The sequence below is a fragment of the Puntigrus tetrazona genome, chromosome 7 (assembly GCF_018831695.1).
Source record: "Puntigrus tetrazona isolate hp1 chromosome 7, ASM1883169v1, whole genome shotgun sequence".
Classification (NCBI taxonomy): domain Eukaryota; kingdom Metazoa; phylum Chordata; class Actinopteri; order Cypriniformes; family Cyprinidae; genus Puntigrus; species Puntigrus tetrazona.
The window spans coordinates 21,498,603-21,524,770 of record NC_056705.1 but is presented as its reverse complement, the minus strand read 5'-3'; the positions used below and the strand labels follow the sequence as shown (position 1 = coordinate 21,524,770).

The following is a 26,168-nucleotide window of genomic DNA, read 5'->3' as shown; positions in this document are numbered from 1 at the left end:
CCAGCCCTTGCGTGTGTGTTGGTGTGTGAGCAAGAGAGAGAGAGAGAGAGAAAAAATATGTGTATGCAGGGTATAATAACATGCTCATCTCTGTGCGTGTATATATGCGTGTGTGTCTGGGAGGTTCAAAGCCAGCCAGAATCCTCTGCTTTGAGAGGCAGGATGTGAAATCTGCTGTGGCATTGATGCCCCACTCTGGCATATGCACATGTTTGTTTGTGTGCGCATGAGTTTTTCCAAGACTGCGGACACGCACAACTTGTCTTGGAGAAGGTTCTTCTTGTAGAGCGCAATGCTCTGGAATGCCTTTCTTCAGAACTCTCTCAGACCTCATTCAGCTCTCATTAGGAAGAGTTTAAGGAGTTCAGTTGATTGGTTTGTTTATGTTTGGCACCTAATATCAGTGCTTTATTTACATCACACTTGCTTATGGCCAGTTGTCTTCACCCTCGCTGGCTGTGAAGTGAATTGTCGAATTGTGGGATATGTTTTTTTTTTCATGAATGCATCTTTTTAAATTATGCCAGCTGACAAGTTGATGGGTTTCCCCATCATGCATCCTGAGTTGCACCACAAATACAGACTGTGCTTTTGTCATCTGTAGAGCACTGTGCACAAAGAAAGAAGAACCTTATGCTTCTGATTTGTATGAGAGATGACTTCTTTTCTGTTCTTCCCTCTGTTGGAGTGACTGGTGTAACCTGCATGTTCTTGTGTCATGTTGCGGCTTCTTAATGCGTTGTATGGAAAGAAATGATCAGGGGAGGAGTCAAAGTTGTTTATGTTCTTTGAAAGCCATATATCACCTACTTCTTTGGTGTTTAGAATTTTGTTGCTGTAAGTACCTTTTTTGGCAGTATTCAGACAAACAGACAGACAGACAGACAGACAGACAGATAGAATTAGATAGATAGACAGACAGATGGATAGATAGATATGCTTTTAGGTAAAATCTATCTGACGTTTGTTCACATCTAGCCTAGACCATTACTGGTGTACATGCATAGTATACATAAGCTACATTACATAGCTAGTAAAAAAGTGTTTTTCAAGAAAAAACAAGGTCCCGAGCTAATTTGTTACCAGAGTGGAGTTTACAGTTTATCCAGACAATCGTTTTTCACACTTTAATGTTATTCAGCTCTTGTCCAAAGCAGCGATTGGTGTCCGCTCGGCTGGACGTGTTTAGCTGACGTCCTGCTCATGGCGCCCACGGGGGGCTTTGCGCTGCTCTTTTTATATTTGGAGACTCCAAAAGAATCCCGCTTCCCTTTCATGTGCCGCCTCGGTCCAATCAGACAGAAGGAGAGGCGGCCTGCGCGAGGCGTCAATCACGCTCGCTGAGTGGCTGCAGCGCCTCGCGTCTGGTCCGCTGGAGCCGCAGATCGCTCGATCCTCCGCCGCCGCTGGATGTGTACGGAGCCCGCGCGCTGTTCTCCACGGACGCTCGCAAATATCGCACCCTTTCTGGATTGTTTTTCATTTCTGATGTTTCTCACTTGCTCTCCGATGCAGAGAAATGGGTAAACTTCATTCCAAGCATGGTAAGTCGGCATCTCTTCTGCTGTAGAGCGATTCTTTGATTTTAAAGCGCTTGTGTTATAGTTCTTTCGAGTAACCCCATTTACACGACGTATTTTTTTTTTCCTTTTTAAAGCTGCTATTTGTAAAGCGAGGGAGAGTCCTGAAGGTGAGTAGCTTTATTTGTTATACGAATAATAACGCTTTCGTTTGAAACGGGTGAACTGGCCAAATGACTAATAAAACAAAGCTGCATCTTTTAACATTTGGCGTTAACAAAAAAGAAAGCGTTAGAAACAAACTCGAAAGCTGTTTAACTGATGAACGCACAACGGTATTTTGTATACATTGTATTTTCTTGCTCTTTTAGGCGATAGTTTTGTAGTTAACGCGTGTTTGGCGAGGAAAGGACTGGATGACTGGATGGTTAAGCAGAAGTATTACTGCTCGAGCTCTCGTGTAGACCAGCAGGACTGCCAGCAGAAAAATACCTGCGGACTGTCTCCAAGGGTACGTGAACGGGTTTAATGACCTCTTTTTTTTATCACATGCGCATGTTAAATGTGTGATTTTGGACTTTGAGAAAGTGAACTTGTCTGCGCTTCGCCTTCGTTTCATTCCAAGACTATCACCCGTTCGAGTGTTTAGTTATTGAGTGGTGAAATGTTGCGCACTTTGAAGTAAGGCATGCATGCGTGCACTGATAAAACGGTGTGTGATAAACGCGTCGTTCGCGGACTTCAATGCAACTGCTTTCTTCCCGTTGTTCTGCGTGAATCAGCTCACGGGTAGTTGACACGAAATATCAAGAGGTGTCAGCGGCGTGACTCGCTGTAAGCGATCTAAAACTATTTTAAACAAAGAATTCCAATTATCCCGTAATGATATACGTGATATTTCATGACCTCGTATCAACTCAGAGAATAAATGGAATATATGTACATTTAAGAATCCAGTTGTTGCATCACAGAACTTTTTTAGTGAAGTAAAAAAAAAAAAAAAACGTGGTTAGCGATAAACTCGTTTGCGCCTTGGAAAACACATGTATGTGTACATTATAAAATCCACGTTGAATTAAAAAAGGTTAATGTACATTACAAGCGGGCTATAGATGGGAAAAGCGCGTATAAGCGGTGTTCGTTGCGTAATGATCGCTGCCCGCTTCTAGAGGCCACACGCGCTTCTGGACCACCCAACGCACGCGCTTTGAAAACGATCGTGCCGTTGTTTTGTGACGTCACCAAGAACAATAGTTTACTCTCTGGAAACGCTCTGTAGTTTGAGCCCAACTATAAAAGCCAAAGGCGTTATTACCAGAAGTGATTAAAGGAGAAACACTCTCTGAATACACGTTTCCCTTTAATGATGTCTGTTAAAACGCTCTCCACGGTTTCAGCTGCTGCCTTTGAAGCCAGAGGAGGAGATTTCGCGTTGTTATTCCTTTGAATGATAGGAAGAGGAAAAGTCAGGTTTTCAGACAGATGCAGACTGTTTACTTCTGACAGGCACATTATTTTGAGAGCAAATATCAATGGGCAAATAAATAAGTAGGTTTGGTATCTCAAAGGCAGCATATGTATTGGAGAGCATATATTTGGATGTTTTTTGTTTTTTTTTATCGCCTTTCTTCTTGCGTGCAAAAAGTTATGCGTTTCTATCTTGAATTTGCCCAACAAGGAAAATGTTTTAGCAGTCATGTTTAGACAAAAGGCACGTCAACTTTTTCACTGGCGGCTCACATGGGCAAATGGTTTATTTGAACGTGGTGGGAAGAACTGTGTGAGGGCTAGGAACAGATGCAAGTTCTCTCTGTAGGTAATAGATCACGGCGGGTTGAAAGCATTGCAGGCTGACAGGCTGGTGACAGCGCTGTATTGTGAAGTCGAGAGAGGGGTGGAGGGAGGGCCAGTCTGTCTCAGATTTGGCATCCTAGTAAACACATAAGAGCACTGTCATTTAGGAGAGGAGAAATCCTCTGGAAATACCTCAGAGTAAGCCTCTTTTGGTCAAGGGCTGTTGCAGAGTCTCAAAAGACTTTTTTGAGGGTTGGAGAGATAGCGAGAGATGCTGAGAGTGACAGAAAAGCGAAAGGAAATCCAGAAGGCTGCTATTAAAGAGCCGTTTCAACCAGCAGGAAAACACAGTCGGAACTTCTTAAACCCAATCCTCATATGTGGACATTCAAACACAGACCTGAAGCTCTTAAACCTTCGGAGTCCAGAGCGTTGCTGGAGAAACGCTGCACTTCTTTTAAAACTCTCTAAGAAAATAGTTGCCATAAACATTTATTTAGCATGTAAGATGCATAGTGCTGCACTGCAAGCAAAGAAATTGTAACCACATTGGTGTGTATTTTAGATCCTGTGGCGTGAAGGGGAGAAAATAAGTTTAAGGAGCGTGGAACACATAGTTCTTGCCTGGTTCAAAGTTCACACAGTTTGAAGTTTATTACTTTTTTCACTCTCTGCTGTGAGAGGGAGGTTTTATTGTAGCTGGAGAGATCATAATGCACTGAACAACAGTTACAAAGTCTGAAATGACTTCACTAAGTTACCTGTTTTATATTTATTCAACATTATAAAGTCATAAAGTTTTCACTTTTCTCTTTTAATGTTGCCTTCATTACTTAAATATGATCATTTGAAGCAGGGTTTGTTGTAACACATCCTGATTGTTTTCCCTCTGATGTACTAATGAGGAGTTTAAGAAACAATAGCAGTACTGAGGAGTGTGTGTGTGTGTGTGTGTGTGTGTGTGTTTTTCCAGTTGGTGTGAAGTGATTTGGCCAGGCTGGGAAAGGATCCCTGCTGAACAAATTCAAACATTTGAACAATTTTAAATAAATGAATAGTGTGTGCTTAATGGAGTGTTGTGAGAATGAAAGAACGAGAATATTTATTTGGAAATACTCATTTTGTTTTGACATAAAGCATCTCTGGGACAATTTAATATTTTATGTAGTGATGAAATTTTAGACTGGTTTAGCAGGAAAGTGCATTTGCATCCCTTTGTTTGTTCTGCCCTTTTGATTTGATTGAAAGTGAACTAGTCGAAGATGTTCTTTTTTTATGATTCGTTTGAGAGATATTGATTGGATCAGTCTGTGGAGTCTTTATTTGAACCTGTTTGTTTCTGGAGTTTTAATGTAGTTACCACTTTTTTCCTGGTCTTTAGAGGTGCTTTATAATAATCTTAATGCTATGTAATAAACATTGTTTAAAACCAGCTCGTCACAAGTAAAATTAAACAATCCACTTTTCTTCCTTTTTATTTTTGATTTTCTTATTAAGAAATGCCACTGAGTGAAATGCAATGGATTACCTCACTCCCTGGGCATGAAGAAAGCATAAACTTCACTCATAAATGCAGGCTGATAATACTGGGACTAATAGAGGCTACCTGGAGAGTTAGTTATTTATAACAGCTGTGCTTAAGTTCGGACAGTTGTGTGTGTCTGTGTTGTAAATGTGGTTCAGATGGTATGGACGGTGGGGAGTCTGACTCAGGAATCTGTTTGATGAGTGTGTTTGTGTTGTGCCGTGTTAACTGGCCTTCACACACAAGACTTTATGTAGCACTGCCTATTACATTTTCCAGTCTGGTTTGCATAGGTCTTGTGCTATTAGTAAATTACACTATAAGTTCTTGTTCAAAAAGAGGTGGGGGTCAGATTTGTGGTCTTGCTGTTAGCATGCTGCACTGTGACTCTCATGCTGGCAGTGTAAATTTAAGTCTAGCTCCTTCGTTACCTGTCCTATAAATGAAGCCTACTGTTTCCCTTTTTGCATTCTAGTCTGAAGCCAGTGCAGTCATTCGCTTATTTCATTAATGGTGATTGATTGGTGATGTTTTACATCGTGCAGGTTTGCTATTGGTGAGCGTACAACTGCACACTGTAAAAGAAAATCTGTAAAATGTACGGTTGCTGCCATTTTGCTGTAAAAATTACGGTAGCAACATTTTATGCGTATGAATTTAAATTAAATGGACAATTAAAAAACATCATGTAAAACAATTTAATACACCAACTTATGGAAGTAATGAAATCTGTTTTGTACCTTCGTAATACACTGATAACCACCAAAAGAAGTCAGTGAGAAAATCACATGATGAACCCAAGCTCATCACTAGGCAGTTTTAAATACTGTCATATGTAGAAGGCGCACGGTATAATTCACACACTAGATGCCATTATGGTAACGTACATGAAACTGAAATAAGCAGTAAACATTAATTTCATAACATTATATGAAACATACAACCCTAATGTGTGCAACTGATATAAGAAAACTAAGAAAGTTATTTTAGTGAAAAAACATCAAATGTGAAATGTAACACAGAATTTTGGGAATGTCAATTTAAGGTTAGTTACTGTAAATTCTACATTCTTTTTCACTCCCAAAACAATCCTGTATACTGCTGTAAATTTCATGTCCAATACAGTTATTCACCATTTATAGTAGGGGGACTTACGGTTAACCAATCAGTAGGTTTTTACTGTAGCATTTTTACAGTCCTTTTCTGTTCAAATTGCTGTCATTTTTGCAGTTCATTTAGGCTACTGGTATGTCTGTGTGTTGGTCCCATTACCTAGCTGTTTTGAACCATCTATCATCTGTGAAACTGAGATCGGACCTTCTTAATCAATGTCCACATTGCTTTTACACTGCATCGCAGCTTTCAGATAGTTAGCATTTCAGTGCTAAAACCAGTCCGAATTACACTATCAAAGAAGAAACCCAACATCATAGCGCTAAAATCAGTCAGAATCAAAGTGCCAAGACCAGAAGATGTTACTGCTTTGAAATGTGGCTTTTGAAATCCACTCTGAAACCAGTTGGCACAACAGTTCTAAACTAGGGCAAACCAGGCAACATCACAGCTTTAAACACAATCTCCGGCACAGTCAAAAGCGGCCAATAGGTCAACTATAATACAGGCTTGATCATGACTTTGAACGCATTCTGCATCACTCTGTGTGTTGTATCACTCGGAGACCAAACACTTTGAAGCCCAGATCAAATAGAGAGCTGTAATTCTAAAAATAATTTCTTTTGGAATTTCAGAACTTTTTGGAGGGAATTTTTTAGATACCGAGGCTTGCTATTTAAACCTTTCCTGACAACCAACACACTTTTTTCTCTCTCTTGCTGTCTTTACTACAGAATGTTCTTTATTGTAGCACAAAGAGTGACAGTATATGCACTATATCCTTTGTCTCTTTTATTCCCTTCCCAATATCCAAAGTATTTCTTTCACTTTAAGCTTCAAGTGTGGTTGTCACGCACTTACCCTCAGACTTCTTTCTCTTTCTGTTCTAGACGTCAGGTTTACCATGTCTCTCCAGGGCTGGTTGAGAAAGGATGACAGAAAGAGATTGAAAGACAAGGGTGGGGGCGGAAGGGAAAGGCTATGTTTCTCTATAAAAGAGAAAGAAAAGGGAAGAGGGTGCCTCTGGGGATTGGGACAGCACCTGGCTCCAGTGTAGGGCTGTTGAGGGGCTTCTATGAGAAAGGAAAAGAGGATAAGAGGCGAGAAGGGAGGAGGGGAGCAGAGCAGAAGTAGATTGTTCTTCCAGGACAGGAAGAGTGAAGGGACCTGAAGGTGGCTGCTCTGTCACCTCCTATATCAAGCACTGAATGAACACATTTTTAAAACTCATTTAAATAAGTAGGCCTGAGTAAAAACACACATATATAGTGGATCAAAACCTTTCATCAAAGTTGTCCTAAAGCCAAAACAATACCCATTCCTGTCTTAATTAACTTATGGTGATCCACTTCAAATGTCAACTACAGTATATACGTGTGTGTACCTTTAAAAAATATCACGGCCAACTGTAGTCTGATTATATGTATCCTGTTAGTCTGACTTTACAAAAAAAATGGGCTCACAAGGTTTCATTTGGACTAAAGCCTTTAGATTACATTTTATAAATACTTTATGTAAATACACTGACTGTCATTTACTCAGTCATCCATTGAGGTTTATGAATGAGGCTGTATCCAGGAATAGCAGCAAATGAACCAAATCAAAGTTGAGATAAACTGTAATAAGATGGGAAACTTGAAAGGCAGGTCTGAGGTAACTGGACCTTCCTCTCAAGTTCCTCTTGGTTATTACGCATGCAACGCTGTTTGTAGTACAAACAGAAAGCACAGCAGTCATGTCAGTTGTAGGTGATTTAAATGGTTTGCCCGTGTTTTTATGTGTTTTTCCATTTAACTATGTGTAATGCAAGTGTGTAAGTATGTGTGTAAAAATAGTGCTTAGGTATGTGTGGCATGGGGGTGTGCTGGGGGCAAGGATGGCGCCTGGCTAGGTGCATCAGAGAGAGAAAGTGTGTGTGTGTGTGTGTGTGTGTGTGTGTGTGTGTGTGTGTGTGTTGTGCATTAAAGCACGTCTGTCCGGATGTGCTCTTGAGATCAAAGTGCATGGTGGGAATGTGTGGACTGAGTTGCCAGGATTAACAGCTGAGAATTGGGCTGTGTTTTCTAAATTTCCTTAAACACACACACACACACTCCACAAGAAGCAGAGCTCAGGACAGTGTTGTTCCAACCTCCTAAAAACCATTATTTATTCAGCTGCTCTGACACATTTATGTTTCCCCTGTACTTCAAAAGGTATAATTAAGATTCTTGTTTTGTAATATGTAAATAAACATTTGTGTGTGTGTGTGTGTGTGTGTATATATATATATATATATATATATATATATATATATATATATATACACACACACACACACACACACATATACACCTACATATATATATACACATATATACATGTACATACATACATACATACATATATATATACATACATATATATATATATATATATATATATATATATATATATATATATATATATATATATATATATATACACATATACATATACATAAATGTTAGGATCTTGTGACACTGAAGGCTGGAGTAATAGCTTCTGAAAATTCCGCTTAGCCTTCACACGAATAAACTAAACTACATTTTAAACTTTAAAATAGAATGTTTTATTAACATTTCATAATATTACTGAATTTATTACTCAAGAAGTAAAAAAGAAACACTCAATCTTACAGATCCCATATTTCTTTGATTTTTTATATTGAGTTTTTATGATCTTCACATTAAGAGACAATAATCAGAAAAATCATTAAATCTCATTTTTTGTCACCATGTTTAATTCATGTTTTTATCACTTTCTATCTGTGTTTTGAGTACTTATTAAATAGTAATATTGAAGGATTCACTAAATCTCTTACTTGATGTTTCCACAAATCTCCAGCTCTCTGTTACTCTGGTCTTTAAAGTCCTTCAGAGAGAAACAGGCTGGAGTTTCAAACAATGTTTGAAAATCTTTTCTCTGTATTTTTGGGGCAGTTTAGTTATTCCTTTTCTCTGCCTTTTAAAGAGAAAAGGAAGAGGGGAAATAGGGAGAGGGTAAAGGAGGGATCACCTAAGGGGAAGAGAGAGTAGAACAAACGGGGAGCTCTGCTTCATTTTCAAGGCTTCAAAGCGCTCTCTCACTCTGCAGCTTTCATGCTTTAAAGGTGTCTCTAGTAAATGAGAGCGTAGCCTCACCAGTACTGTATGTTTGCTTCATTTTATCTCAATAAGTGTCCTGTTGTTGTCAGCAAAGTGATAAGATTGATGCTTTTATCTCTCACTAACTATTCTGCAAACAGCCTCTTTCAGTTGAATGTGTCAGTGATACTGATACAGGATATTGTCTTAGACTAGTTGTGAGAATCAATGCACTGTGTTTGGATGTAAAGGCTCTTGTCCTACCCCAACTTCCTGTTTCATTAGGAAATAATGTAAAGCCCTTTCACGGTTTTTGATGTACAAAAAAACAGGATCAAACAGACTTGATAAACACATCCCCACTTTCATTAATCTGCATTTTGTTAAGCTTTTTGGATTTACATTAGTGGTTTTGATATCTGCGTCTTTATAGAGACAGAGAGTGTGTATGTGAGTGCATGAGAGACCAAAGTGCATGTGTGTGTGTTTTCTATGGACAGTAAGTGTGCGGTGACATCAGCATAGAGCGCTTTGATGTGGATGAGGTAATGTGTGAGGAAATGTTTGCAATGTTAATCTCATCTGAGAAATTACTAGGAGCCTCTACAGACACTGACACAAGCAGCTGCCCACACACTCTTCAATGATTTCTTTATGTCCACCTTAAAAAAAAAAATCAGCACAAACCATACAGACGCATGTTTAAGATTACGATCTAATCACCAGTATCGAGGATACCAGACACAACACCTTCTCCAAACACTGCCACTGCCAAAATGGAGCTGATGTTAAGATGTATTTTGCTAATCGCATGACTGCTTGGCCATACTCAACATCTATAAACCCCACACAAGTGAACTGTTCACATGGGCGCACTATAATACCCACACACACATACTTCACACAGTTACGTGTATATGTGCATACACGTATGTACTTAATAAATTGTTGTCTATGATTTGTCGTTTACAGTTGATTTTAGTTGAGTTAAAAGTAAACTTCGGTTTAAATGTGAACACTTAGCATGTGTATGGTCGACACATTGCAAAGTGTACTCCATTTTAACAGCTTACAGAAACACAGGTGTTTATTGCGTATGCATGCTGGAGTTTTATGCACGCAAGTTTTATGCATGACCAGTGTGTGCTATTTTTTGTTCAGACTTTATAGGTGACAAATATATATTTACTAGAATTTTGAGTATCTCTAAGTTCCCCTATTATGCTATATATAAGGTTTCTAATGTTGTTTTGAGAGTCTCCTACAATAGGTTTACATGCATGCAAGGTCAAAAAAAGCTTTCGTTTGTCATTCCAAACCTGTAAAAGCTTCACAATTAACACAATTAAAGATATGTTGTATTAAGTGTGACTGATTTCACGTATGTATGCTTAAACGTGTTATTTATATATTTTCCGTGCAAAAAGTATTCTTGACACTTTATAATATTATGGTTGAACCACTGATGGCACATGGAGTGACCATGTCTTTCATACTTTTCTGAATTTAGACAGTGTAATTTACTAGGCAGTCAAGCCTTCCAGTTATAAAATATCTTAAAATGTGACTTCTCAAGACAAACAAAGCTTTTACGGGTTTGGAAGGACATGAGGTTAAGTGATTAATGACAAAATTTTCATTTTGTGCTGGAGTAACCCTTTAACCATCTCACACAAATGCTCATCAATGCATCTACTGTTTTTGCTTCTCCAATAACCAGCACTTTTTTGGTGTAAATAGCCCTTCTCTCTCTTTCTCTAGTCTGGTCCTGTTTTCTGTTGTGGCTATTGTGATGAGAGGAGTATATTGAGACTAAAGGGATGTTTTCCGTCCTAGATAAAGACATCAGTGATACATAAAATGCTAAACGTCTAATAATGCTCTAATTCTTCTATTATCTATGCCTTCAGGCAAACTAACCGTCTGAACAGATACACAAGCTCATTCACTGCCTTTCTGCTGCTCAGCTTGACTTGATTTAGAAACCTGTGATTCAGTAAATTAGCAGCATGTGTTTGGATTCTGGATGCATGGAATGAGCTTTCTGTGCCAGGGCGGGTATACGATTATCAGAACTCGTAACTTTAAAACGCTTGAAACATTGAATCAAGGGCTATTTTACACACAATCACAAAGAGTCCAGATTCTGACAATTTCTCCGCTGTTTTCTACACCGGTTCATCTGTGTTCAGGTTTTTTTTCTTTAGATTCTTACAGTTTGACTCACTTAACTGATTGTTCCGCCGACTTTCAGCCATAAGCGGCATCATATACCTAATCGTTCAAAGGAAATCGAAGTTGATGTGCATGACCGTGTCTGTCAGCAGGTGAGCATTTACAGACCCTCCGACTCAACTTCCTGCTGAGTTAATGGACCAGCTGATGCTCGTAGGGGTTCAGTGGGATCTCATGGCTTTGGCATTGACCACTGAGCTTATTCTCACCTCCAGACCGTGCTGAAGAACAGATGAGCTACTGCCTAACATGCTCAAATCCATCACAAACATTGTGTCAGTGAGCACTTTCCTGGCATTCGCTTAAACTTGAATGAATAATAAAATAAGAAAGAAGAATGTAAATCTTTTTCCTCTGTGAAGCTGACAAGCGCTCCCGGCGCACATGAGCATATACTTTCTACGGCAAGCCCCGAAGGGACAAATACACATCACACACATTCACAGGGTGAAGTCGCTTCATGAATTGCATCCTAATACAATTGTCTTCATTTGCACGCTGCTACTTTCTTCACATTGCTAAGCTGCCAAAATGGGATGTTGCAATACATGACAGGGAATGCGAGAGGTATCTCAGAGAGAGTTGTTTAATTTGTTACCTCTCTTCTTGCCTTTTTAGGTGAGTGTTACAGAACCACACAATTTCAGTATCAGCAGTTGAGACACTGTTTTATTTGTTTATTTCTTGTGACATTTTCTTTTGTGGAAGGAAAAGTGGTTTTGTCCATACGATAAAAATCAGTGGGGTCTAAAATAACATATTTTCCTTGCAGGGACGCTGCCAAAGAAAACACATTTTCAAAAGGCATAAGAAAGTGAACGGTGTAGAAAGACATGAAGATGAGTAAATAATGACAGAATTTTGGATGACTTGTCCCTTTTAAAGTGAAATACAGACACTTCAGTTCAGGTTGCCTGGTTTGCTCATTAAGTATGAGGTGCTTATGTAGGTCACTGCACTCCGGACTCTTTCATCCTCACATGTAGGAAAGTATGTAGGGTACTGGGGGGAGTGTAGGAAGTCATTTTTGGATTGGCCCTGTAGCTAGCGAGGACCGGTTTTGACGCGCTAGCATATACATCCCCTCTCCTGAGATCCCGCGCATGTAACCGTATACGCTTAAGCAAGATAACAGACACGCAAGATTAACCAGGAATTCAGTTGCGAGTCTTTTTCTGTCTACGCTCGTGACTATATGTTCATAGTTGATTGTCTCGCTGGTGAAATATGGCACCTGTAGGTGTATGTGTCTTTGTGAAGGCTTAAATTGTCTTAAAAATGGAGTGGTTCTGGTTGGCTGCAGTTCACAGCGCTGAAACCCTCCGTTTTTCATTCCTTGTTTTAATATGATTAGGATTGTGGTCTGCGAGTGTGAAAACCGAAGGTGACAGAGAAGGAGTTAAAAGGCGACAGAGAGAGACGACAGTCTTAATTAGGTTTTGCTGGGTTTGATGACGTTCCAAGGCTGTGGCCTAGTGAAAGCTTGGCGACTGATCGTGTCTGTGTGTTTTATGCATGCGTGTGTGTGTGTGTGTGTGTGTGTGTGTCTGGCCCGTGATCATGCAGAACTGTCATCAGCTGCGTAAATTGTCCATCAGGCCTTGTGGTGTGGCGAGCAGACAGAAAATACAGACACAGAGTTGTGTGGGACTTTCCACAACACACACAACACGCTGCCTCACCCACATACGTTCAAACGTACAGATACAGACACGCACGTACCCTAATGACAAAATGAACAAGGCCACATTCATATGTGTAATTTAATTTAGACACACATCCTCATACATAACCTGGTTGAGAAATCCCCCTGGCTTTCCCTTAACATTTTTTGCCGTGCTTTTTTTTTTTCACAGTGCTTACATATTAATGTGCCAGACACTTTGGGTTGACCCTTATACACACTTACAGACACTTGGCAATGCGTTTGAATGGGTTTCCAGGTTTAAACTGGCAGGAACCAACATCTAATCTGTGTTCCTGCATTCTGCACACAAATCATTATCTTCAAGACGTGGTTATTCGTTAAAAACAGCTAGACTAAGCGTCTCCAACTCCTGGTGGGCACTATACTAAAGCCAGGTGGTGTTTCAGAGTAGCTAAAGAGTTTAAATAGAACACAGTTCAGTTCTGCATTTATTTAGTTATATTTCCTCTAGAACTGCTGCTTCTTCATTTCTTTATTTAATGAGCAATAATTGATCCAGAACTGGTATTTATTTACACATTTACATCAATGGGAGGTGATAGTCCTATCAGAAAAGTTCTAATGTTTTAGTCCTATAATAAGCCTTTTGGAAAAGCATGTAGCTTATATTAGACTATATGGTATAACCTTACAGGCCAAGCCAAAGTGAAAATTGATTTACAGGCAGGGTTTAAGAAAAAAACTGTTAACATTTGAGAAGTTACCGTTGTTGGAGACCCCTAATCTAGATGGGCACCACAGACTTAGACAAAAGGATCTTTAAAGTAAGCTTTATAATGAAAGGAGTTGTTTAGAAAAGCTTTAACTCTATATCATTAGGCATATTCATACTCAGTACGTCCAAGATAATGATCTGGCTTGTAAATAAATCAGATTAGTCCTTTGTTTTTAAATGTTTTTCAAAGTATTTTCATTACAATGGGGAAGCCGGTCGACAAACAAAAAGAGCGTTCCTTTGTAAACAGTCCTTACTCTGTCTCTCTCTTGCTCTTAGTTTGCTTTTAATTCACTCTTGTATTTGTCCTTTCATATTGAAAGATTCATTTAGGCTACTTCCACTGATCACAGGGCCAACGAAAACATAGCACTGGAGTGCTTGATGTACGTGTTTATGTGTTTTGGCAAATCGGTCGTGTTGCACTGGGTTCTGTGGGCATCCATTTGTAGTAAAGTACTCCAACTTCTCTTCTTTCCTGTTTTGGCTTGCGTTAAAACAAAAAGATCTGGTTGGTTTTCCGCAGAGTGTGAAACATGGTGTCTGGGAAAGAGTTTCTGGTTGCTGGCACAGATTGAGTGAAGCCCTTGTTTATGTTTCATAGGCCTTTTCATGATGCTGCTGAGGCAAAAGACCCACAGCAGAAATGTCATTGTTCCATTTGTTATAAACATTTATAAACACTAGTCAGTAACAAATATGGGCATGAACATGTTAGTCACAGGACGCAAGTTCTGTCAGATGTTTTTTTATTCTTTGTTTGCAATGTTGCTCACAAGACTGTGAAACTGTGACAAGATATTGCTTTTAATCAAAGTCCCTATCCTTCTCTCTCACTCTCTGCATGCAGACTCTGTCCCTTTTTTTTTTCTTAGCGCTATAAATGGCACTTAGTCTCCATACATTAGCGAGTGACCTGAAGCACATGGTCACCCTCACACACGCTGAGTGTGTACAGATCCCTCTTCAGCCTCTCATTACATCGCTGAAGAGAGATCAGCCTCTATTGATTACACTCTCTACAGCCAATTAGCCTCTGATGTTATCTGGAAAGTGTACAAAAACATGCAATTTAAAAAAAGAACAGTAGTCTCAGAGGTCAAGGTCACCGCAATGCAGTTTATCCATGTGTTATGTATTTATGTAATGTATTTTATGTAACGTGAATTATTTATATAACGTCATTATTATTTATAAACTCTAATAATTGTTATTGTACTTAGACTCTCAGGTCGAATCTTTTCATTTGTTTGCTCGTTACGTGTTTTTTTTTTTTTTTTTTTTTATGCATTGTGAGACATTCTTGGGTTTGTGGGATGCAGTATTTAACTAAAAATGTTTGTTATTGTTGTAAGGGCTGCGTGAGACATTTTCACACATATTATGCTGTGATGGAGCAAAGAAGCAAAAAAGGGGGCTTGAATATATGGGGGTGGGTGGGACCTCTATAGAGCTTTTTAACAGTGACTGAGAAGGGCGGACAGACGCCACAGTGATTGTGCTAAACGCCACTTAGAGGTAAAGTTTAGGGATTAGTGAATTTCTCACAGCCCTCAAAGTCCTGCTCATAGCCACGTATCCACGCTCTCAAACACAGCACACTCAGTTGAAAGGGCCAAGTCGTGCTTTAGCCAAACTTGACCTTGAATGATAGAGAGAGAACCAAAAAAATAAATATATAAGAGACTGAGAATTTCTGCTGACCGATTCTCATTTCAACCAAATGAGAAGAACTCATATTTATAATGCAGCCCATCCATCATCCAGACAACGCATAATTAGTGCGTTCCCCTCACATGCTGTCGGCTAACCTCTCGAGCATTATGGTGAACGTGTGTGTTTGTGTGTGCGGCTTTGTGTCTCTAGCGGGCAGTGTATGGCTTGAGGCGCTACAGCAAGACATTTAGTGCGGCTGTCTAATGTGGATGAAGACAAAGCAGCTCCTCATTGGCAGAAGCAGCGTGTACACACACGCAGCTGCAGAGCTTCAGCGGAGGCTGTATGGTCAGTCTTTGGGCCAGAGAAATGAATTGTTAGTATGCAGACAGCTGGAGTGTTGAAATTAGACAAAGGTAGCAGGTGTGTCGAGACAATAGACTTCTTCTAGACTGATGGTTGTTTTGGAACATGACAGAAGTGTTGTTGACGGCTGCTTGTGCCCGCGTAGCACGGTTTAATATCTTAGAAGAGACACTTCCAGAATCCTATCCACTCCTGCTTTTATTGTTTGTTATGAGATGTGTAGACAGAATCACATCAGTTTTATTTGTTGTCCTTTAAGATTTTCAAATGTCAATCATATAGTCTTTGGACATGTTCGCACATATTGTGAGGTGCTCAAGTTGGCATTGTATCCTCATCATATTCACCCTTTTATCATTATAATACAAATTGCACAAAGCATTTTTTTTGTCTCAAATAACTCAAACACAGTATTACAGTCTTTTTCTTTTAAAGAGGCCTAACTCTCTTTTCCACTGTCTCTGCAGGACCCACTGGATGAAGGTTATGCTGAAGGTGTCAGTGACGAACATTATCGTTTGGAAGGTAAATTAAATCTCACTATATCCCCTGAGCAACTAATGTTCTCTTGCATAGCATAATTTTTGAGTCATTTGACTGTAAGTTGAAGGTCATAATTAGTTTATAAAACTCATGTTCAGTTAAACGCATGTTCAAAAATCCAGGTTTTTGAGCTGATATTCTATCTCCTGTTTTTGTAATGAGAAGGTGTTCTTGGGGATCGAGATTCTTATCTAGGGGTTAGGCAAAAGGAAATCTAATAATTTGACTGTGAATTAAAGGTCATCGTCAAGAGGCTACAGCCTCAGTCAGATTCCTGTAGGTTTATAACTTATAGATGCTTGAAAGCTTGGTCTGTTTGGGTTAAAAGTCAGTCATGGAGAGATGTGACTGGCTAGGTGTTTGTGGAGTTATTGTTGCCTCATACTCAGGAGTTAAACTGTATCGTGTCTGGTACCTCTGGAATTTGATATGCCACCCTTTTTTAAGCTGATCTGTAAAAGTATAAAACAAAGATTTTTGCTATCACATGTGTACAAATACAGTGGCAAAATAGTAGTGTTGTTAAATTGGTGGACGAGAAGGATATCTTGATAGCAAAACAATTGAGTCTAGCCAGCTTTTTCATTTTAATGGGATAAATGTAGTTTCATAGTTTCCTTAAAACCTGCTGGATTCATCCTCAGGATGTCTGAATTTTCTGATTAAGCCCATAGCAGCATGTTAAAAGATTGTTTAGGCAAAAACATACTTTTAAAGGCAAGAATGTAAAGTTTTACCAAGGAGCTTGACAAGATCAAAACAGTTTTACTGCGCTTTATCCTGTACCAAGCATCTACAGTGAGGAAACACACCAGGCTTTAGCTATTAACCAGTCACCACACAGTTTACTCTGAACTCCAGGTGAACCTTTAGATTCAAAGCCACCTTTGGGATGCTGCCAAGCTGCCCTCTGTGTTGTATAGCGTGGTTTTTAAGCTCCGTCACCGGAGCTCTGTAGCGGGTTTGGCTGTCTCATCACTCTGTGGGGAAGGACTTTGACTATTGCTGTGAGAGTTAGCACTTCCTTTGTGTGTATGGTGTGTGCGTGTGTGTGTATAGTTTCTTTGTGACCATTTGTTAGTCCTCTAGATAAACAGCTCCTGTATATTGTGAGCTGGCTGGCAAGCAGGCTTTGGCCCTGGAGCTCAGCGTTGCCTTTGAGTTTCTGGCCCTGATCAAAAGCCCTGATCTGACGCTGTTTCCCTCCAAAAAACCTGTAAAAGCTCCCTGGGACGACTGCTCTCATCCTCTGGTGCTTTTCTTTTCTTTTTTCATCCTCCCTTGCCTCTCGCTGCAGAGGGACAAGACAGGTCCTCTTTGATCTGAGCGGATCAGCGGAGGAGAAGTGAATGAGAGAGAGAGAAGACAGAGAGAGATACTGTTGTGTCTGCCTATCCTTTTGGCTCGTACAACAAACACTGTTTCAGATTTGACTTTGCTTAATTAATTAGAGATTCTGTTTTACAGACGGACTGATCCTGGGCCAAAAGGTTTGAGAATGGAACTTCAAAGCACAGGGATTTGGGGCAGGGGGGAGGATTTAGCCTGCAGGACCCAGCCTGGTGCTGAGCCGTGTCCTCACTGAGCTGCGTTAGATCTGCTCTCGTTTAAAACATCTCCATCTTATTACCCGCAATACACAAAGAGACAAACTGCCTCTGAAATTTGGGTATTGAGTTCAGGATTAATCCTGACAGGCATTCTCTACATCAGAACGGGCCGCTGTTAGACTTCGTCTTTCTCAGCGACTCGCTTTAAATTTGCTTGTGATTTCAGACATAGACACAAATAGGATATCAAGAATGTTTGTGAAGCCTGGCCTTAGGATGTGATGGCAGCAGTTGGGCCTGTTTACGCTTTTATTCTTGCAGCTTTAGCGAGGCATAGTGCTGATTTCCCATAGTCTGCTCTTAAAGGGACAGTTCACACAAAAATGAAGATGCTGTTGTCTTGTTGTTATAAACCTGTATGACAAAAGAAATGTACACACACTGTGAAGCCTCGAATGGTGAAACAGCATTATAACAACTCCAAGTATGAGAATAGTTTTGTATGAAAAAGAGACCAAAATTCTCAGGTGGTTATTGACTGAAAATCTTGCCTTCAGCTGAAGAACCCTCTCATTTGCGTCGTATTAAACTCGGCATAGCACGATTAATGTAATTTAACAATATTGACATCATTACTGTCACGTTGTTTATATTTTCATCTGCTGTTTTGGTTCCTTGGGTTTCTTCCTCATCCTACCTAACCATCTTAGAGAGTTTTGCCTCACTGTCGGCTTTGGCTCACTTAGTGGGGAATGTAAGACACCCTTCTTCGTAAAGCAGCTTTCTGACAATCCATTGTGAAAGCGCTGCCACTGCACAAAAAGTGGTCCTGAATTGAGATGTGGACACGAGCTATGTGTTTGTCACGTCCATCATTGCGCTCTATGACTCAAAGAAAGTGTGTAGAAGAACATTTTTCTTTTTTAACTTTTGAGGGTTTCTTTACCATTATGTTATCTTGTGTCCCCCCGCAGTGGCCCTTCCCCCTGAGAAGACCAACAGCTGTAGCGCAGAGGAGAGAATGCAGGACACCGAAGGCTCTGCCACTGTTGGTCCACACAAACAATTACAGTTTGAGGTCAGTATAAAACACAAAAATATTTAGTTGGCTTTTTTTTTTTTTTTTTTTTTTTTTAAAGAAATGTCATTTTTATTCTGCTAGGATTAAAGCATTAGAATAAATTGACACACAAAGTCAAACTAAAGACATACTGTTACTATATAGTTTTACTCTACTGAAATCTCAGTAGAGATCATTTAAAGAATTCTGAAAAATATGCATCTTAGTTTCCAAAAGAATTATGCAGCACAACTATTTTCAACATTGATAATGATCAGAAATGTTACATGAGCACCAAATAAGCATATAAGAATAATATTTAAATTGTCATTTGACACAATGGCTGCTGGAATTTCCGCTTTGCTATCACAAGAACCAATCGCATTTTAACATGTTAAAAAAAAAAAAAAAGAAAACAGTTATTGTAAATGTAAGATTTCACTGTTTAATGTACTCTCAATCAAATAAATGCAACATTGGTGAACATTGTAGACTTCTTTTTAAAAAAAAACACAACAAAAAGTATGACCTCTTAAAAGTATGTCTTTTAAACGCGAGTTACTGAAACAGTGATTGTCCATTGTTGTTTATTAATCAGGAGTTGGAGTGTGCCGTATCAGTTGAAGAAGATAACAGGCAGGAGTGGACTTTCACCCTCTACGACTTCGATAACAATGGCAAGGTCACACGAGAGGTAAGTCTGTGCGGTGACTGATAGCTTTTGTCACGGGAAAGCCCAGAAACAGCGATAACACAAACAGGACATACTAAGTAGATGCTGCTCATTATGTGTTTTTTCTTCCGCCGTACCACACCGTTCCGGTTTTGCTCAGCTTCATAGTTGCTCTGCATTAACATTTAATTTCCACATGCTAAATAGCCTGAGATGTACAGCATGTTTCATGTTTATGTGCATCTGTCTTCCCTCCCTGAGGCTAAGGAGGCTCTGATTAACACATTATTATGGACATGTCTGCGTATGAATTATAAATAATGCATGTAGCTTATCATATATCACATACAGGCTTGCACAGCATATAAAAGACTAAAGTAGTGGTGTCAGTATCAGTGAAGATGTCTTAATTTCATGTTATTTTTCAATCTCTGTCTCCCTATGTCTAGGACATCACCAGTCTACTGCACACCATATATGAGGTGGTGGACGCGTCAGTGAATCACTCCCCCAGCAGCAGTAAGACCCTCAGGGTGAAGCTCTCTGTTGCTCCGGACTCCAGCCAGAGGTGGAGGAACTGCACCCAGACCAATGCAGGTATATGGAGACAATTTTCTTCGAAAAAGTGAAAATTAGTTGAGGGATGTCAAGGAGAGTTCACTCAAAAATGCAGTTGTCATCATTTTCTCACAGGCTTTGTTTCTTCCATGGAATACAAGAGTGAGTGAATGTTGATGCTGCTCTTTTCTATACAGTTATTATGAACGGTAACTGGAACAATCAAACATTAAAAAGCAGTCAATACAACATGAGATTTGTGTGCTGTTCAAACTGTAACGTATAGATTACATGTGCAATATATATTTTTTTCTTGACAGTCTTAATTTCATTAGACAAGTACATTCTTGACATTTTGTTAAATACCAAATTTTGTGTTAAATACCCATTATAAAAAAGAACAAAACATAAAAACAAGGACATGAGGCAAGCAGAAGATGACAGAATTTTTGGGAGTACAATTCTAAGTTCTTGTTATGCTGTCTCCTACACTATTGCCCTCCTCCTTTTCCCTGTCTTCTGTGTCATTGCAACTCTTATAAGATGAGTTCATAGACAAAGGCAGAAGACGAGAGAAAGAAAAAACCCAAACCTCTGCAGCTCCGAGCTTTTGGATTCCTTTTGGAAAGTGCTATCTTATCCCTCTTTGCTCAGATAGTCTTTTGCTGTTTGAAAAATAAATAAATCCACATTTAGCCACTTTCTAACTGTGTTACTTGGTAAAAAAAAAAAAAAAAAAACAATGTGAAGGAGAACAGAAAGTACTCTGAAGAAACAGAAGTGTTTCTGTTTGTTTAGTGCTGTCATTTGGGCTATTTATACCCGTCATGTATTTGAAAGAGAAGAGCCTTTGAACAGCAGCTGTCTTCATGCAAATTCACAAGTGTGTGTTTTTTAGATTTATATGAGGCCTGAGGTTCAAAATAGAATAAATGAAGCATTGTTGTTTTTTCTTCTTTTATGAACCTTCAAAGTAAATAGAAAGCAGGGAACAAAGGTTTCTTTCTTATTTTGGTTGGTCTTTAAAGCTGCTTCAGTATATGTGCGCGTGTGTGATGCTGTGCAACTCAACGGCGCTCTCTTTGATAAAGACCCCCTCTTCTCTCTCTCTCTCTCTCTCTCTCTCTCTTTCTCTCTCTCACTCTCATTCTGTCTCCAACAGACACTCCCCATCCCAAGCATAAGGGAGAAAAGTGCATTGAGGACTCCAAGATTTCAGAGAAAAAGTCAAGAGCCTTTCTTAGGTACTTATGAATTTAAGCAACATAAGCAGTTTCACACATTAGTGTCTGTAATTGTTACATAAAACTACAATATATAAACTTCGGAAGAACGTGTCACAGAATCTTAAAACATATTAACATTTAACAGACAATGATTGGTCCAAGCCCATTTTGTGTACAGATCCTCGGGGCAATGTACTTGCAGTCATGACAATATGATGTTGTTGTATTAGGCGTTACCATGCTGATCACCACAACCAGCAAGGTTGCCAGCGGCACTGTGTGGATGAGAACTTGGAGAGAAGAAACCATTACCTTGACCTGGCTGGCATCGAAAACTACACATCCCGTTTTGGAACAGGTACTATATTAATCAATTCCTTGTGACCAAGTTACAACCAATCCACCCAAAACCATTGATGTGTCACGTACAAGGCTCTATTCATTGACGTTACGGTAGTTGTAATAGCTAATATACTGTCAAATAACAGTGAACAATACTTTATAGTCTGTTAAACAGAAGTGTTTTACTTTTTCCTAAGACAGGACTTACTAATCAATGTAAATTTTGCATATATGTCTTTAACATTGGTTTATGTTTTATGAAGAAACACGAATTGTTAATAAATAAAAGTATATTTACACATTTTGCAGGTTTTGTAAATTATTATTTGAGTTGATTCTAGTATTAGCCTTGTCTGTGAAACTTTGTACATCAGTATTTAGTGCTGACATGGAAGAGAAGAAACTATTGGATGAAGTTGTTATTTTTGCTTTCTTGGCATTCCTGTAGCTTCATAAAATTATGGTTGAACAATTGATGTAACATGGATAATTATATATTATATATATATAACTTTCTGGGCCTTGACTGTGGTAGTTGTGTTGCAGTCAATGGAGTGTCAGAAAGCTCAGAAATTTCATAAAAAACATCTTAATTTTTTGTGTTCCAAAGATGTTTTTTTGTTATTGTTTTTGGTAAAAGCACATTTATATAGTAAAAAAACAATAATATAATATCAACCCAATAATATAATTTTTTTGCTTCCTCCAGCAGTTCCTGCCACAGAACCAGCAAAACCCAACCATACCAATCGTTCATCCAATCAGACCCGCTCACGTTCTCAGGAACCCGAGAATGGCCACGCATACTCCGCTCACCATCGGCGCTCACAGACCATCTCCACAGATCCTCCTGCCATCCTCTCCCGGCACACACACGCACTCCGTTCCCCCAAAACGCACCGCACGCCGCCCACACAGGCCTCTGCCGGTCGGGTGATAAGAAGAGGAGTGCCCCCTCCCCCGGCGGCCTCCAACCAGACCCCTCCGCACCAAAGCTCGGGTCCGTACCGACGACACAAGCAGAGGCCTAAAGATGGCCTGCACTATCGAGCTCTTGGGCCAACAGTGACGTCCGGCCCAGTCGTGGAGAAAGAGCATGTGAGGGATCTGCCCAGTCTGGTGCTATATGAAGGAGGACTAGCTCAGGTGGTCCAGCGACATGAGCATCATCATCACCATGAACATCATCATCACTACCATCACTTTTATCAGTCCTGAAGAGTAAAACACAGATGGGCTACATAAAGGATCTAAATAAGAAGAACAACAAGGAACCTAACAATTGAATGATCTTAAATATTCTTGCATGGCCACACTGAGGCTGAGAAAGACACAAAGCATCGTGTTCATGCCAAAGTGGCAGACAATGTGTACGCATTTGTATATATATATATATATAAGTGTGTGTGAGGTTGTGTGGGTCGGTTTGAATGTGTGCTGATGTATCCAGTCCTGTCTTTGGCAGCAGGAGAGGTTTACTTACTACGTAAGGGCTCTATCTTTCCCTTTTCTCTCCTTTTTTTCCCCCTCTGTCACTCTGTCTGCCACCTTTGTTTTCTTTCTCTCCCTTTCTTAAATCTAATCTGATAGGTCTATTTGGTTGAAAAGGTGGTCAGCCCTGTTAAATGAAGAATCTTGAGTTGTCAAACCACTTTTGAAGGAATACAATTCCTTGGTTTTGTAACTTACATTTTGTGTGTGCGCGCACAAACTGCGCATCTATGTGTGCCTAAGGTGTCTTTTTTTACACTTATGCTTTTTTGTTTTTTTTTTTTCCACTGAAGACCACTTGAAAAGCACTTCTTGTGCCATTGCATTCGAGACACTTTATCTATGAAGAGCTTCTCTCTCCAAAACAACAGATCTGAATCGACACCTTTAAAAATGCAATACAGGACACATGTACATAAAAGAGCCAGTAAAGACGCTCAAACCGTCAAAAAGGACTTTGTTGAAGGACAGTATGAGAACTACACTCTACCAATCTACATGAAGAAAACAGAGCATCATAATCAGCTGCTACCTCTAGTATTATTATGATTATCGGTATTATTGACATAATTTGTTATTCAGATTTTATTTTTTATTTGTCTGTCTGTTGTAATATGCCACCAATCTGCAGTCATGTCAAGATGTATCGGATTTACAAATCCATTGTAAGCTTTATTACCGAAACATTTCTATTCATATGTTTTTTGTTTCGTTTTTGGTGTTTTCCTGTCCCTGTAACTTTAAGCTAATTGCATTCTAAGACCACTAGGCTTCAGAGTTTATAGTGTAATTATGTGTATCGGACAGTATGAAATCTTAAAATAATCGTCTGATGATTGTAGAATAATGTTTTGAAGCTTGCAAAAAAAAAAAAAAAAAAAAAGTAATTTATTTGAAAAACATATTCCTGTCAGGTTTATGGAAAGTCAAAATGGGTCTAATCAAATGATCGGAATATAGTTTATATTGTATGACACAATATTATAGCTGAGATTATTGTATCTTTTGCTTGTTTACTTGTGGTTTCAACTTTTTCCTTCTTATCAGTTCAGTCATAAGACAATTCAAGTTGTAAAGAGGAAAAGAATCTGAGCTGCCAAGGAAAAATAGTATTTTTATTTCTCAGGTTCATTTCACGTTCAAGTCATTGATTTGACAAGACAATGTTATTGGTTTTGAAGGGAGCTGTGAACCACTGGAATGAAGTTTTTTTGTTTTGTTTTGGTACAGAATCACCATTTTGAGTTTTTAATTTCTTTCAGAATCCAAGAATATGTCCTCAGACTGAATTAGGATCTTTTAGACAGTATGTTAGTGCCTTTAGCTCGGTATTGGCAGAAGCGAGGTAGGTAGTGAGAAAACAAGTCTGGTTTAATAGGAGTTCATCTGTTCCCATGCAGCAGTTTAAATAGTATATTATGAATCTATTTTAGGTTCGATTTATCCCAAGTCACCTAGAGGGAGTGAGTGAGTGTGTACGGCAGCTGCCTCATTCCTCAGGGGCAGGATGACAGTATTGCCGCCTAGAAGTCTCCAGTCCTCCCATAACTCACCAATACCCCACTGACAGAGAGTTAATGAGTGCGTGTGTGTCTGAAACCAGCACTAAAGAAGATTATGAAACACAACAGCCTTCGTTCGAACTCAGCAAAGCAGGTGTGCGTTGAAGCTCGCAGCAGGTGTTTTAATACTCCACCTTTGTGCGATATAATCATTCTTATCTCTCTTTTTTGATGATTTCATACACCGAAAAAAAGTATTTAAAGCTACAAAAATGTGCACTTGTACTTGCAATTTTGGGCCCCGATATGGAGAGCAGTTAAAATTGAGAATTTTGTCCGTGATGAGTTGAGTAGATCATGTTATGTTGAGAGTGAGATGGGAGCTGACTGTTCTGCTCAGGAGGATGGGGGAAATGTGAGAGCGGCACACTGTAAGAAACTCTGGAAAACCCACCTGCGGCTTTAGGGTGGTCTCCTCACAGCTAGTAAGTTAGCGACATTGAACCTTTTTCTTAGTTTTGCTGTTGAAGGGTTGCCATTTTAAATGATTCTGGCTTTTTCGTAAACATGTATTGCTGCTAAAACAAAAAACAAAAGAAACAATCTATAGCATCATAAGAAATTTAAACCTGCCTCATGTGCAAAACATCTGAATGAACAGCTATTTCATTACTGTCCCACAGTGTTCTTCTTTATCTTTTAACGAATCATCTCACCGAAATTGTTTAGATATTCGATAGGTTCACTTGCCTGATGGTTGTAAATACATCACGAGCGGAGAACTGTGGTGACATGAGTACGTTAGACGGACACTATTTATCTGGATGAATGGCTGTTTTGTATAGTGCCATTTGTACTTACAACATTTCTTGATTTCTATTGTGCTTTTGTTTAGCGTGATTGAGCGAGTGTGTAGGACAACACTCAGGCTCACAGCAAATGATTCATGGAGGTGCTTGTATATAAATAACACGATGTGGTAGCATTTCATGCCACACCCCAACCCTAGTCCAGATCATTTGTGACTTTTCCTAATAATTTTTCATGCATTTTTTTTTTTTGGTTTAGTTTATATAGATGGATGGAAATAATTGCTTTATTTATTTAATAGCAAACCTGTGCCAAGAGAAAACCTTTCATTAAAAGCTGAACTGTTGCTTACTGACTGGGTGGCTGTGATTTCTTTGCATGCATGTGCGCTCATCATGCGGAGATCTGTTTCTGCTTGTGAGTACGAGTACTTTTGCATGTTCTCTGTTAATCTATGTTGTTTGCATGTCTTGCTTCAAATGTTTCCCACAGCTGCGGTCTAACACATGGCCGAAGAAAGTATGAAGTCCTGTAGGTTTTAAGTTACAGCTGGCTACTAACACATTTCAGTCTCCATATAGACTGCCGTTCGGGGTCGGGAAGATTTGTTTGTTTCTGGGAAAAAAAATCCAGCAAGAATGACATTATTGTAAAATATTATTACAGTTTAAGTAACA

At 39.3% G+C, this 26,168-nt stretch overlaps 1 protein-coding gene across 2 annotated transcripts; it reads left to right on the top strand.

The window, feature by feature from the left end:
• Positions 1-1,143: 1,143 nt before the first annotated feature.
• On the top strand, positions 1,144-25,846 carry nkd1 (NKD inhibitor of WNT signaling pathway 1). 2 transcript variants are annotated; one of them, XM_043245613.1, is made up of 10 exons: positions 1,144-1,544; positions 1,658-1,690; positions 1,892-2,031; positions 16,204-16,261; positions 18,804-18,907; positions 19,488-19,583; positions 20,012-20,159; positions 21,283-21,364; positions 21,577-21,704; positions 22,401-25,846. In XM_043245613.1, exons 1-10 carry the CDS (start codon positions 1,520-1,522, stop codon positions 22,904-22,906), a joined length of 1,320 nt encoding a protein of 439 aa, XP_043101548.1. In that variant the 5' UTR covers positions 1,144-1,519; the 3' UTR covers positions 22,907-25,846. The 2 variants fall into 2 exon arrangements, with proteins under 2 accessions (XP_043101548.1, XP_043101547.1); XM_043245612.1 differs by having other exon boundaries at positions 1,145-1,544; positions 22,398-25,846.
• Positions 25,847-26,168: the final 322 nt, after the last annotated feature.

Excerpts from the sequence above, each read along its gene's own strand:
- nkd1 (XM_043245612.1), top strand. The coding sequence starts at position 1,520 with ATGGGTAAACTTCATTCCAAGCATG. Across the intron at positions 21,365-21,576 it reads AAGTCAAGAGCCTTTCTTAG|GCGTTACCATGCTGATCACC; the intron begins GTACTTATGAAT and ends TTGTTGTATTAG. Across the intron at positions 21,705-22,397 it reads CACATCCCGTTTTGGAACAG|CAGTTCCTGCCACAGAACCA; the intron begins GTACTATATTAA and ends TGCTTCCTCCAG.